Source organism: Hydra viridissima, unplaced genomic scaffold (genome assembly GCF_058129835.1).
Source record: "Hydra viridissima isolate aposymbiotic clone 2 unplaced genomic scaffold, HvirCarnegie_v1 scaffold_4, whole genome shotgun sequence".
Taxonomy (NCBI): Eukaryota; Metazoa; Cnidaria; class Hydrozoa; order Anthoathecata; family Hydridae; genus Hydra; species Hydra viridissima.
In genome coordinates this window covers 2,886,545-2,900,216 of record NW_028324303.1, presented here as the reverse complement: position 1 = coordinate 2,900,216, position 13,672 = coordinate 2,886,545, and the positions used below count along the sequence as shown (strand labels likewise).

Sequence of the window (13,672 nt, the reverse complement as noted above, 5' to 3'; positions counted from 1 at the left end):
TTAAAAATTATTTTTATTTAGCGAGCAAATAACATATAGAATGAATTACTAAACCCATAAAACGAAGCAAACAAAAAAAAAAGTAAATCCATTTCTTATAATTTGAAAATGATATAAAACTAACAATATTTAAAAATTTATGCAAAATAAAAACTAAACATGAGAATTGAGAGAACATTTATTTTAATGTTCCGCCTGATTTCACTTCCAGTGAAAAATTCGAATCAAAATGCTAGTTGATCTATTATACACCATTTTTGATTCTTTTCATCAACCGATGAAAAGTCTCCAGTTCTATCTATATGAACCAAAGATAAATTTTTAAATTTTTAGAAACTAACTTTAATCTACCACTACTATTACTACATTGTAATGAGTGGTGAAAATAGATCATTAAATTGTTCAATAGTTTTTGATTGGGGCTGAATTTTCGACTGCCTCAAACAATATCGATTTAAACTTGAGGATAATGATGTACTCAAAAGATTAGTATCTTGGATGTAGTTTATCCTCTCTTCGATGGCATTTTTCCATCGTTGCATTTTTTCGATCGTAGTCATATGAAGCAGAATAGTTTTTTCAGCCGTTTCTAATTGAATTACTTTATTGCCTACTGTTGTAATTATGCAATCATTTAACCACAAAATATCTTTAGGATGGTTCTGCGACAAGTCTTTAAATAAAACAATAAACGACATTCCAGCATCTCCTTTGTACAATCCAACATAGTATCGATGTTCTTTGCAATCATTTGGTAACAAAACGCATAAATTATCAAACAGAAGCTGAACACTGGCAGAGGAAACTGTCATAATTTGCAATTGAAATAAAGATTTTCCAACAGCATTTCTGCTTAACGCTCGACGAAATGTTGTTAGCGTATGGTCCATTTCTATATGTAAGAAATCTTTCACACAAAAAAAACCAAGCTACGTTGAAGTTAATTTAAAAAAAAAATTTAAATTCTCTTTTTATAACGCTTGTTAAACTGCGGGAAAAAACGCTGAAAAAGCTTCATTTTAATTACATTCCAATAGTTTTTTACCGGATTTCTGTTTATTGCGAAATTCAGTTTCCTTTTTTAGATTTAAAAGTTTCAAAATTTGCTTAAAAGTCTCGTAATCGTTTCTCGTTATTGAAAAAGGTATTTACCCCAAGTTAAATATTTGATAAATAATTACTTGTTAATGATAGAAAATGTGTTTGTTCTATAAATTTATCAGTTATTAGTTTTAAATTTTGTAATTAAGTAATTAAAACAAATATCTCAACCACTCCCCGTCTAAAAGAAAGAAAAAAAGAAGATATATTTAAACAATATCAATATTAATAATGAGGATAATTTTCTCAATTTGAAAAAAAAAAAATTATTGAAAACTTGAATTAATGTAACAGCTTTGTTTAATTTACCATTTTCTTTATCGCGTTCAAAAACGTGAAAATGTAACATTTGCGACATATTTTTTAGATTTAATTAATAAAACTTTGTAAACATTTTCATACTTAAATTTTTTTTATAATTCGATTTACTTTGTAAGTACAAATAGATTATCTAAAATTTGCGATGATAATGTAGTTTTTAATGTTAAGATTGAGAAATATACTGCAATACAAGTTAAATCAGAAATCGGATAATTGGTGTTCACAGCTATGCAAAAAAATGCCATTGAACTAGAGACCGGACTTTGGTTTTTCGATATGCAAGCGATTACTGTCGTACAATAAATCGCTTGAAGATTGCAATGGAAAAATGTACATATCGTACATATCGCGTGATATTGATACAATAAGAAATAATCGTATCTAATATGCGGTCTGATCTCTACTTACAATTAATATCAATATGAAATTTTTTTTTTTCCGAAAATTATTTACAGCTATTTTTAGTTTTAAAAATTTGGAAAATTAAATCTTTGCTGTAAACGTTTCGAACTCTATCTGTTTAGGGGGCTTTAAATGAGTTATCTAGAATTTATGTCTTATGTATAATATCTATATATATATGTCATAAATTCCATGCACAGTTGAGAATTAAAAGATCTTTATTTGACTCTGCTGCAAAATAGTTACTTTGGAGTAAAGATCCTATTGTTCTTAGCGAAATACCGAGCTGTTCCTCTTGCGACGGTACCACCGCACAATTTTTCTCTTATAAAGCATTATACTGACCCCTGAATGGTTGATAGCTATGTTATTGAGAGATATAAATGTAGGCTTTAGTCGTTTGCAAATCAAAAAAATTGGAACGTTTTTCTAAAGTCTTTCTGTAAGTTAACTAAAAAAACGGAATTTTTGGAGTATTTATATCTCACTGATGAATATACTTAAGTTATTTCAATTTAATAATAATTTTTAATATAGGAAAAATTAAAAGTTATTATTGAATTTATATATTTTAATTATTTGTTAGAATTTTTGTTCAAGTATAATTAATCTTTTTTTTTTCTCATTAAATTTCAATATTACTACATGATATATATAATATTAGCAAATAAATGACAAATCAAACAAAAAAAGGAAAACTTTTTATAATCAAATAAAATTAAGTAATAAAAGAATAAGCAAGACAATAACAAACATCACACGGTTATATTTCTAATTGTAAGTTTAATGTACTTTATTTTACTAAAACTAGCATTTAAAAATGTCAGTCAGATTGGCATGAAAATCTATCCATTCATTTGGTCTGGCAAACTCTTACTACGGGGTTACAGATTGGCATCTGACTTTATGAAACAATTTCCTTAAAATCACTTTAAATATTTGGTGCAAAGCCAAATTTAAAAAAAAAATCTCAATAGAAGTAGAAGGGTATTTTGATAAACAAAATAAATTTTTTAAATTTTATTTATAGCACACATCACAAACGACAAAAAACAAGCGACGATATTTTTTAAAAATTTCTTTTTTTATTCCATTTTTTTTTACATATTTCCTTTTGTTTCCCAGCGTTGTTTTTGGTTAAAGGACCAGTGAAGTTTTTCTTTTTTACTCAATCGTTTTCTTTGTTCTTTTTTCTTCTGTAATTTAATGTAGTTATTAGCTTCTATGGCACTCTTCACTGTAGTTGCAAAAGATCTTTGAATCATTTCTTTATTAATACTTTCGGCAAGCTGAAAATCTTTAGCTGCAATTGCTGAATCAAGATCTTTCTCTATTTTGCTCTAAAAACACACAAATTTAAATAGAAAAACATTTAAAAAAACTTGTTAAAGTTTCTGTCCCTCATCTTTTTAAGTGGGGGACTTGTTAGTAAACAATACTTGAACAAATAAAAACAGATTTTACTTTACAGACTGTATCAAAGGGCGTAAAAATATCATTTTATCTGTACTTTAAATTTTAAAAAATGTATATAATAAAAAGTTTCTCTTTGGTTTTTATTTTAAATTTAAACTTTTAATGTTCATAAATGAGTTAAAAAAGCAAAAAAAAAAAAATGTACACACCTTTTTTTGATTATGAGGGTCATATTCATTGGAAACCAAAAAGGTCATTGGAATGCAATTGTTCAATTCCTTCATTTTTTCATTCCTAAGAAAATAAAATTTAGAATACAATTTAAACAACAAAAGTTTCAAAAAACTGCTTAATTGGCATCCTGAATTTTGTTAGCAAACATTTCAACAAAAGTTTTAATTAACTTTGATACTTGAAATTAATATTTACTTGATATAGTTCTTTTTTAATTATATGATAATTAGTGCAATATTTATAATTTTATTATAGCTGAAATATTAGAACCGCTCTGTTAAAATTAACAACATTGATGAAAAGAAAAGAGCAATAGATAAAAACACTTAATTTTATAATGTAAATATTATTTATTCTCTCTAAACAAAATTATATGGTATAAATATTTTATATAAACTAACAGTGTCACACAAACCGTTTACGAAATTTCTTTCTCATCGGATCTCTTGTCTTTTTATTGGCTGAAATAATATTAAATAATATACAATTAAAATGTAATGGAAAAAAAGAAGAGCATTATCATGTTAAGTACTTAAAATAATAATGGATTTTTAACCAAGCAGCTAAGTAACAGATGGGTGATGATTGTTCCATTTTTTAGCAGTAGAAAAATATCAAGAGCATTATTATTTTCTAACTTTTGTGTTAAAAATGATCAGAAAATTCATAATAAAATGTCCCTTTTAATTAAAATAAGAATTTGAGCATTTTTAATGTCAAATAAAAAATATTAAGTCAATACTTTGATTAATTATTTTTCTATGCATGTAAATATTTGTATGTAAGCACGCATTTAAAAATATTACAATTATATTTAAAAATACTACAATTATACAAACCCTACTTTTGGAAATCTTTTCATCATTATGGATAATGCAAGGAGATTGACTATTCAACCTTCTCATCTTCAGCTTTTCAAACTTTTGCTTTAAAAATAGAATTAAAAAAAAAAACATTTATATAATTCATGCTTTTTAATATTCTAATACATTAAATATGTATTTTAATATATATTGAATATTTAAAAGCATCAATTATATAAATATGTGTTAAATATGTAAATTACAAGTTGGATAAATATTGTTTTCATTACTACTAAATATAAAAAAATCATTTTAAAAACCTTGAAATGATTAACTGACAAACTAGATTCTTTTGAGCTTCCTTGTAAGGATATATCTTTACCATCCATATCATTAGTTTGACTGTTTTTATCATCTCTGCTTTCTTTAGTAACAGAATGAATTGAAACATCAGTCAGATTAATAATGTTATCAGATTCCTGAGCTTCATTTCCAATATCTTCTAAGTCAGAGGAGTCACTTGATGAATCATATCCAACTAGCATAACTTTTTTTACATCAACAAAAAACTTTTTTGGGCAAACTTTTAAGTTGAATACTTGTCTCTACTGTCAACTAAATAAAAATTTAACTTTATAGCTACCATACACAAATTTAACTTGATTTAATGTATAGAAAAAATATTGATTAAAAAAATGATGTTAATTATTTCACTCAATATAAAGTTTTATTTACTTTTTATGAAGTTTTGATTTTTAGTTTTGTTTTCATAGTTTAAGATTAAATGTGACTTTTATGTTGAGAATCTGCCCAATTTCAGTTTCATAAAAATTGAGAACTTAGATTACCAATGTGCTTTTTACAACAAATTTTTATTGCCATGCAGAAAAACTCATTGTGTGAGATTAAATGTTCAATGATCAATTAATATAATTAAACAAGAGAGAAAATTTGCATAAATATATTTTATATGGAGAAATGTGGGGATGGGGGGTTTAGGCTATTTTAAAACTTTAGTAATTCAAGATTAACCCAAGGCTTATTTCTAGAATTGATTATGAAAATTTTTTTTCTTATATATATATATATATATATATATATATATATATATATATATATATATATATATATATATATATATATATATATATATATATATATATGTATATATAATGCAAACTCTTTTTTCTTTGTTTATCTGATTTTGTAGTTTCCTCATAAGTCTCCACCTTGAAATCACAAAAATAAAGTCAAATAAATCAATAGGAAAAAATCTTTTTATTAAAAACACTGTTGATCTTAGGCTTTTGAAGTTTCAAAGTGAAGACCAATTTCTTTAACTTTTAACTGGAGCCATTTTTAGGACTCAATAAATTTCTAAAAATTAGCAACCCTAACACATATAAACTAAAAAAAAAACATCGTGTTGCTTCTAAAACTGTTAATTTTGTATATTAGCCCTTTAAAAATTGATTTTTTAATTTTGAGAGTGATCTTTTAGGTTTTTAGAGCAGCCATTATGAGTAAAAAATTGTATTAAAAAATTCAACATCAATCTTTTACAAAAGAAAGTCAAGAGATGTCTATGATTAACAACAGAAAAAAAAAACACACACAAAAAAAAACAAAACAAAAAAACAAAAACAAAAAAAAACAAGTTCTTCTGAAATTTTATTTTAAAAACTTAGAACTTCAATATGTGAACAAAACATGTTTTTGCTACTAAAAGTTAACACATTTTGGAAAAATCATAAATTTCAAATGACCTTATCTCATGAGCCACAAAGTTTTGACCTGAAAGTTTCAGTATTTGCTTTTCTTATTAATATAAATCAACATACCAAGTTTTATCAAAATCCGAGGTAATTCATGTTGAAACTGTAAAATTTTAGTCCATAGTCCATAAATTTTGGCATGGAATGACCCAATTCAATTTTTATATTGGGAAATAATTGCATTCACATGAGACATTGCAATTGCCCTGTTGATTTTCCCCAATATTTACACTCGATGCAGATTACTTTTGGAAAATGTTTATCAATCTTGTCTATATATTCTATAAATGTTTTCTTAAAACAAAATAGATTATTTTATTTCAATTAAAATTTTACCTTTTTCATCAATATTCAGCAAAAACATACTCTTAGTATGTTTAAATTTTTGATAGGACATTTCGGATGTGATATTTGGTAGCTAAGGTCCTGTAAAAAATTTAAATATTTTTTTGTTAATTTTATATTATAAAAAATATTTTGGTGAGTATTTTTACATTATGTACAGAAAATAATAAAAACTGATTTTTTTATTTTAAATTATTTTCTGTACAAAATATACTAATGTTCACAATAATATTTTTTTAAATATAAAATTAACGAAAATTTTTTAAATTTTTTTAAAGCAATTAATACCGATTTAAGAATGGGTTTTTCTCTCTGTATAGAACATATCTTGGAAGAAAGCTATTTTTTACAAATTGGTAAGTAATTTATTAATTACTCTTCGATTTTAATCTACTGATCGCTTACTTATGTTGTCTTTAACAATTCTGATTGATTCATATTTAAGGCACTACTCTACTTTCTCCTACACCCCCCCTCCCCCCTCCCACTCTCATCTCTATTTTTATAATTGATCATGATAGAGAAATTTATGCTGATTAAGAATCGTATAAAAACATGTCTCAAAATCAATTTAAAGTACTCTAATCTGAAGTTGAAAGTACAAAATACTTAATAAATTGCGAATATTCACCATATTATAAATGATAATTTTTTTCGTTTAAAAGTTATCTTCTAAAAGTACAACCTCCGTTGGTTTTGTTTTTTTTTTTAAAAAAATAACGATTTAGAACGATAGAACGTTTAGGGAATTCAATCGCGTTTAATTTATCACGCAAATTTTTTTTAACAGGATTCTTTCTCTGTTGTCTAGAATATCTTCTAAAATTTTTATGGCAAAAGTTAAAAATTTTTTTTTCTGATTACATACTAAAATGAAATTTAAAACAGTTTAAAATGTTTATATCGAAAAATTTATATTTACAACTATTAAATTTCTTCTGATGCTTCAAATTAACCCTCTGTGAAAATTTATTTTCATTGTGTTTGCCATACAAAAAAGAATGTTCCGCAAATGTTTTACTGCCTCTTCGTTTATCTACATATCACGGCTCTTCGAAAACCTAAAATAAACGTCATAACCCTAAGGATCGTGTAGATCAGCATCTATTAAGAACATATTTTGCCAAGAACATTAAAGAAATCCATTTTTATTATTCGATGAAAGTTCATCTTTTTATAATATCAACAAATGTAATAAGAAAACTTTTTATAATAAAAATAATAACAACAGCAACAACAACAACAACAACAACAACAACAACAACAACAACAATAATAGTAATAATGATAATGATAATAATAATAATAATAATAATAATGATGATGATGATGATGATGATGATGATGATGATGATGATGATGATGATGATGATGATGATGATGATGATGATGATGATGATGATGATGATGATGATGATGATGATGATGATGATGATGATGATGATGATGATGATGATGATGATGATGATGATGATAAAACTTTTTTTTAAAATAGTCGTAAACTCTGTTATAAAATTAAAATTCACATCAAGGAATCACATGTTTCAGATGAGTAACATGTTTTACATCTCGTTTGTCTCTCGAAAGAACATTTACGTCTATAATAAACCAAAAAACATTTTTTATAGTAAAAACCAGGCTGGAAATATTTTGTTTTTAAGAACAAAATCGACCTTAAAATTAGTTTACTCATGATTATTAGTATTTTTACGCGAATGTTAGCAATTTATCGTATATTTTTATACTTTCAACTTCAGATTACAGCACTTTAAATTGATTTTGAGATCTATGTTTTATACGATTCTTAATCACCATAAAACTTTCTATCATAATGATGAAATTTGTAAAGGAGGAGTCGGAGGAAGAAAGTCGAGTAATGCCCATATTAAAAACAAACGTTAAAAAATATTCAATGCCAAATAACTGTTTTCATACATCATATCCTTTACATCACGCAATTAAATGTTTTCAGTGGAAATTTTCCACTGTAGCCAGACTTTATAATACTATAATTGCACTAGAAGTAAACTTTTTCAAACAATATCCTCTATCAAACAAGTTTAGATTGGACCACACTTGAATTGATAATGCCTCCCGGCAGCAATTTAACATTATGCAGAAAGGTCAAGTCTTTTGGGGGTAGAAGCTTAAGGCAACTTTGCAATAGCATTATTACGATGAATACTGCGACATTAATTGTCCCAAATCCAGGGGTGTGAGTGACTGAGATCTGTAGCCTATTGACAGAATTCTGACAACCAACATAGCATTCGGTAGCCTCCTCAAAGAAGTGTCTGAGACACATACCTTATGAATAAATTTTCGAAGGAATACTATCTAAAGTAATGTTAACATTGGTTAGGTTAAAGACGGCAATTGTTTTTTCCTTTTGTCTGCCAAACGATATTGAGCTGGGACACAAGATCATTACATACGTCAACAATTGGCTCGCAGTTTTTACATTGAAGATTCAATTTTTCTCAAACACGGTTCATACGGCGGTGGCGGACTATTCATTCGAAGGGTAAGGTGAATTTTCTAGTGGCTTCCAATAATATGCCAGAAGCAAGTTTACGAGAGCGCAGTCTCAAGCTGTAGGGTAATATTATCGAGCGAATAGTTTGGTGTTGTGCTGGTGTCAGTGTTAATAACAAACTGTGACCAATCAGTAAAGACAATCGCATTCCCAAAAAAAATCACCGAACGAGCTAGCATGGAAGGGTTCTCTATTGTTTAAATGCTCAAAATCTAGGGGGTATGCAGAAATAAGATGGATTTTTGCCTAATGCAGTAGCAAGGACGGCACGCGATCCAGTAGTAGCCGCAGAGTTTGCACCATTACAAAGCAGAGTAAAATTTCCGTGCTCAGCCTGGTCGTTATAACCTTATTGGAGATATTGTGTTTTTGTACCTTTGTTAGGTACATATCTCAAACTCTCCCATATTCACCATAGGAACTAAGGCTCTGAATTTCCTTATACTGCATGCGTATTCTAAACTTTTCTATGATTGCACGACCAAGATTGCTAATAAATCTGGTGTTCACGTCAGTCCCACGTGTGGGGGTTACTTTATACAAAAGCTTCACAGTACCAGGCACAAATAACAATGGCGGAAAATGAAGTTGATTATGATTATTATGATTTAATACCAGAAATTGGTTCAAAACCAGGTTTAATACCAGAAATTGGTTCAAAAAAAGATCTTTGAGTGTATCTCAATGAAGGTGTAGTAGATTTTTTATTGGTACAACTAAAGAAAGTCTTTTCATTGTTTGAGAACTGGGATGCCAGAAGTAGTCCAAACCAAACTATCCCCAGATCCTCAACATCAATGCCTATCTGCCACTTTCCTTCCACATAACCCTCGTACCCATAGTTCATAACCTTAGCACCCTTGAAACTACTAATACACTAATAAAGGGTTGTTAAAAGACCGATAAACGATTTAAAAGTGGAAGAAGAAATAAAGATGAAGGAACACGGAGAAAAGATATTAATAAAAGAAGAAAAAAACCTTAAGTGAAAAGATTCAGACCCTTAATAAACATAAATCGTCGGGTGAAAATGTGGGTTAGCTGATCTACACGTACAAAAGAAACGATTTGAACAATTTTTTAATCTAATACGTTTTATCACCAGTGAGAATGTAACACTGAGAGAAAAAATTGCTCCTTTTTTTGCGAAGAGAGATTTACGAGACCTCATTGCTGTAGCAATAAAGCAAGTGTGGCTGTAACATGTGACAACTAATATTCCAGACAAAATTTAAAAGTGAATATTTCTTGAACGGAGTAATCAATTTTATTAATTTAAAAGCATAAAAACAAGAAACTGGTATTTTAGAAAATAGAATAACAAAAATTTTTCGTTTATCAGTCCATTTCGGCGAACACGATCAACTCTTGTGAAAGCACTCACCCTAAGGCTATGTACGCAATTTTGGTCGATTTTTTTCATACAATACTCAATAAGATTTCTTAGTCGGCGAAGATTTTCAGCTTGCCAATTACCTGCATACATCAATCTTTTAATTTCAGTCCAAATGTACACATCCTTAACAGCTGCATGGCCCGAAGGGGCGATGTAATGCTTTGAGACTCCTTTTTCAGATAGGGCAATTCAAACTAATACTTTTGGGCTCATATTTGCTTTTTCTTTTGAGCTTGACCTCATTAGGCTTTGCGTCGGGATTAGAAGTATAATACCCAACGTTGTCAAAAAGATCGGAGTTGCTTAAAGAAAAATATGACTCATCGTCAATGATCACAACTTTTTTCTGAATAAGTGCAACCAATTTTCAGCACTTAGGACTCACAGCAGCTCTCTGAGTTGATGTTCTTTTCGGCGCTTTAGTTTTTCACGACAACGAATGCTCGTCTTTTCGTTGATAATTTTGAAAATATACTACTGGGAAACACTGAATCTCTTGGCTAAGCTACGCTGTGAAGCCCCATCCTTCTTATCAATCAAATTTTCTACGCTGCTTCTTAGGTATCTATTTTGCAGTCCCACCACTTCTGACCTTTCGTTCTGGTCCTATATTGTTCTCCTTTTGCTGCAGTATATTGTATGTGGTCAATTTTGGGACATTTTTTATTCGAAAGTGATTGAAAATAAACGTTTTGTCCTCTTTTGGATGCAAATCCAATAAAGCGTACACTCGTTTTCGGAATGCCTCTTGATTATTAACTTTTAGACGTATAATTAAGTGCTGAAAAAGTAAAGACTATGTAAAGACTATAGTACATTGTAAATGATTAAATTTGCTACATAATAGATAGGATTGTAAAATTACTAATAGATAATTTAAAAAATAAAATTAAAAGATTGTTTGACATTTATATTGAAGCTACAAAGTTTGTCCGGATTTTTAGTTGTGAAGTGTTAAAAATTGCTGCTTTATCTGCGATAGCTACTCCACCAATCTCGCCAGTTCCACCAATCCCACTGACTCCACCAAAACCGCCAGGTATTATCGCTAACCAAAAAATCCACTACAATGACTCACAAATAAAACTGCCGTTTCTATATTAGGAATTATTGATACAATCATTTTATGGACCTTCCGAGTGACTTCAAATGTTATTGGTTTCCTCGCTTAGAATTTGTGGGCATTATTAGTGGCAGTTGGTGCACTCATCATTAGCATTGTAAGTAGGTACAAGTAAAAGCGCTGACAAAGTGTTCGAAGTACTCGTTTTGAAATTTGAAAATCAAATTACAACTAAATGACTCAGTGAAATTAAATCATACGACGGTTATCCAAGTCTTACCAATACAACAACAGCTGTAATTGTTGGATTACACATTGGTGGTTGTGAGCATTATTATCCAACCCTGGATTATATAGAAAGTTTTATGTACAAACCAGAGAAGCTTTTATCAAATTATCTACTCAAAATTGACAATGTAAATCTAATTGCAAAGTCGCCTCGATATACAAATGATATGTCGCGAGGTCCACTTACAATCTCTGACGTAAAAGGGCCTATAGTTGTGGTCAATGCTGCAGGCAGCTGCGCCGTTCCAATAAGCATTACCCGAAGCCCTTACCGATGCTGAGCTCTCGGCGATCTAGTTTAAATCAATAGAACTCATATATCATGACTTCTTACGTCTTATCGAAGTTCAAAAGACACCAATAATGTTGATGGTCAAGAAAACCTAGAATATCTTGGATCATTCAATCATCTCGAAATGCTCTGCATTTTTTTTTTTGTATCTCCATTTCTACAGATTGCTATTCCAGCGGTGGTTGCAGCATTTCTGCTTGCAATCGTATATCGTGTTAATATGAGTTATATGTATGATGAGTTATTGCAAATCTATCGAAAAAAAAAAATAGCTAAGATAAGGAACAGTGCTCCAACCGCTAAAGCATGCATTTTTTATTCTACTTTCAATGAGCTTGCTTCTTTACACGTTTGACGTATGGTTGATTTTCTTCATCCATTAAGTTTCACTCACGTTATCTTGCAAGTATGGAACTCGCTAAATTGAATCAGCCTCATTGTTTGAACTAGGGTATTGAGCTCAAGCTGGACGTGTTACATCCCATGTTGAAGTGTCCTCAACATCACACTCAATAGCGCAAGAGCTAATCCAAATCTATGGAATGCTTCTCCTACTATGAGAGACAGTGAATGTTCTAACACTGGATTGTTATCTGCATTATCGTAAAACACAATGTAATTTCTTACTGGAAATATCTTTTGGACAAGACCTGTATATGTTCGATTTGTTATCTGTGGAATTCTTTTTCCCATAGTTCGTTCCATGCGTGCTGTTTAATTGGCGTACAATTTATTAATTTCATCAGGATGTTGTTGAGACCCTCTTAAGCAATACAATAATTGATAAGCATTATACTCTCAACACCAGCCATCATGACTAAGATAATCTCGATGATTTTCTGTATACCGCCGAGCTTTATCTAAGCTGGTGGAATGATTTGAAGTTGCTTCTCTCGAACGAACGTAACATATTGGTATGCCATGTTAAACTCTACCGTCGGGCAGAATTGAAGCTTCAAGATTAACTGTTTTTCCTGATTTAGTACGACCTACACATTGGAGGTGTCCTTCTAATAGAGCATGTACTTTCGACAACCGTCTATATGATGCTCGTCTCACAGAGACTGTGCAAGTGCAACTGCGAGTACCTACCATTCAAGATGGTTAGGTATTTATAACATTGTTTGTAGCGGGGATAAAAACGGGTTTGAAGAGTTGGGTAAAAAAATCATTTTAAATAAAAATGGTTGCATGAAGTAAGTTGAGAGAATTTAGTAATCTAACACAACTTATAACTTACAAAAATGTCTAATAAATTTTATTTGTCCAATAATTAAAAAAAACTATTGCTAATACATTTTAGCATACCGCTTTTATCAGTGTACTGTTAACTTTGCTCTCGAAAGAAAGAAAACTCTTTAGAAAGACTAAGTAGCTGTTGCAAATATAGTTGTAGGCATATCAAGCTAATGCTCTTGGATTAACAGGCTCCCAGATCGCAACAAGAGCACTCGATGGTGATGGAAGCTTACTCGAAGAAGTGAAGCGACATAATACTGCACTAGACTTAACAAACAAGTTATGAATAATAAAGCAAAGACAACCAGAGAAAACCAGGGCTTCAACCTCCATCAGAAAAAAATTGTGGTCTTTCTTATCTATGGCTGTGGCAAGCTAGAGCATACTGATCAACATAGTCATGTTGACAAATTTCTGTGAATACCACTGAGAATGTTATTTCAACATGTTCGGTGTTCTGA

General features: G+C 29.6%; 1 protein-coding gene across 2 annotated transcripts; it reads right to left on the bottom strand.

Moving 5' to 3' along the window:
* Positions 1–2,811: 2,811 nt before the first annotated feature.
* LOC149889422 (uncharacterized) lies at positions 2,812–7,053 on the bottom strand. 2 transcript variants are annotated; one of them, XM_090084840.1, is made up of 7 exons: positions 6,686–7,053; positions 6,389–6,478; positions 4,598–4,892; positions 4,319–4,400; positions 3,890–3,935; positions 3,450–3,534; positions 2,812–3,164 (listed from the first exon to the last, which is right to left on the bottom strand). In XM_090084840.1, exons 3-7 carry the CDS (start codon positions 4,820–4,822, stop codon positions 2,925–2,927), a joined length of 678 nt encoding a protein of 225 aa, XP_089940966.1. In that variant the 5' UTR covers positions 4,823–4,892; positions 6,389–6,478; positions 6,686–7,053; the 3' UTR covers positions 2,812–2,924. The 2 variants fall into 2 exon arrangements, with proteins under 2 accessions (XP_089940966.1, XP_089940965.1); XM_090084839.1 differs by lacking the exons at positions 6,389–6,478; positions 6,686–7,053 and having other exon boundaries at positions 2,814–3,164; positions 4,598–4,928.
* Between the last annotated feature and the right edge of the window lie 6,619 nt (positions 7,054–13,672).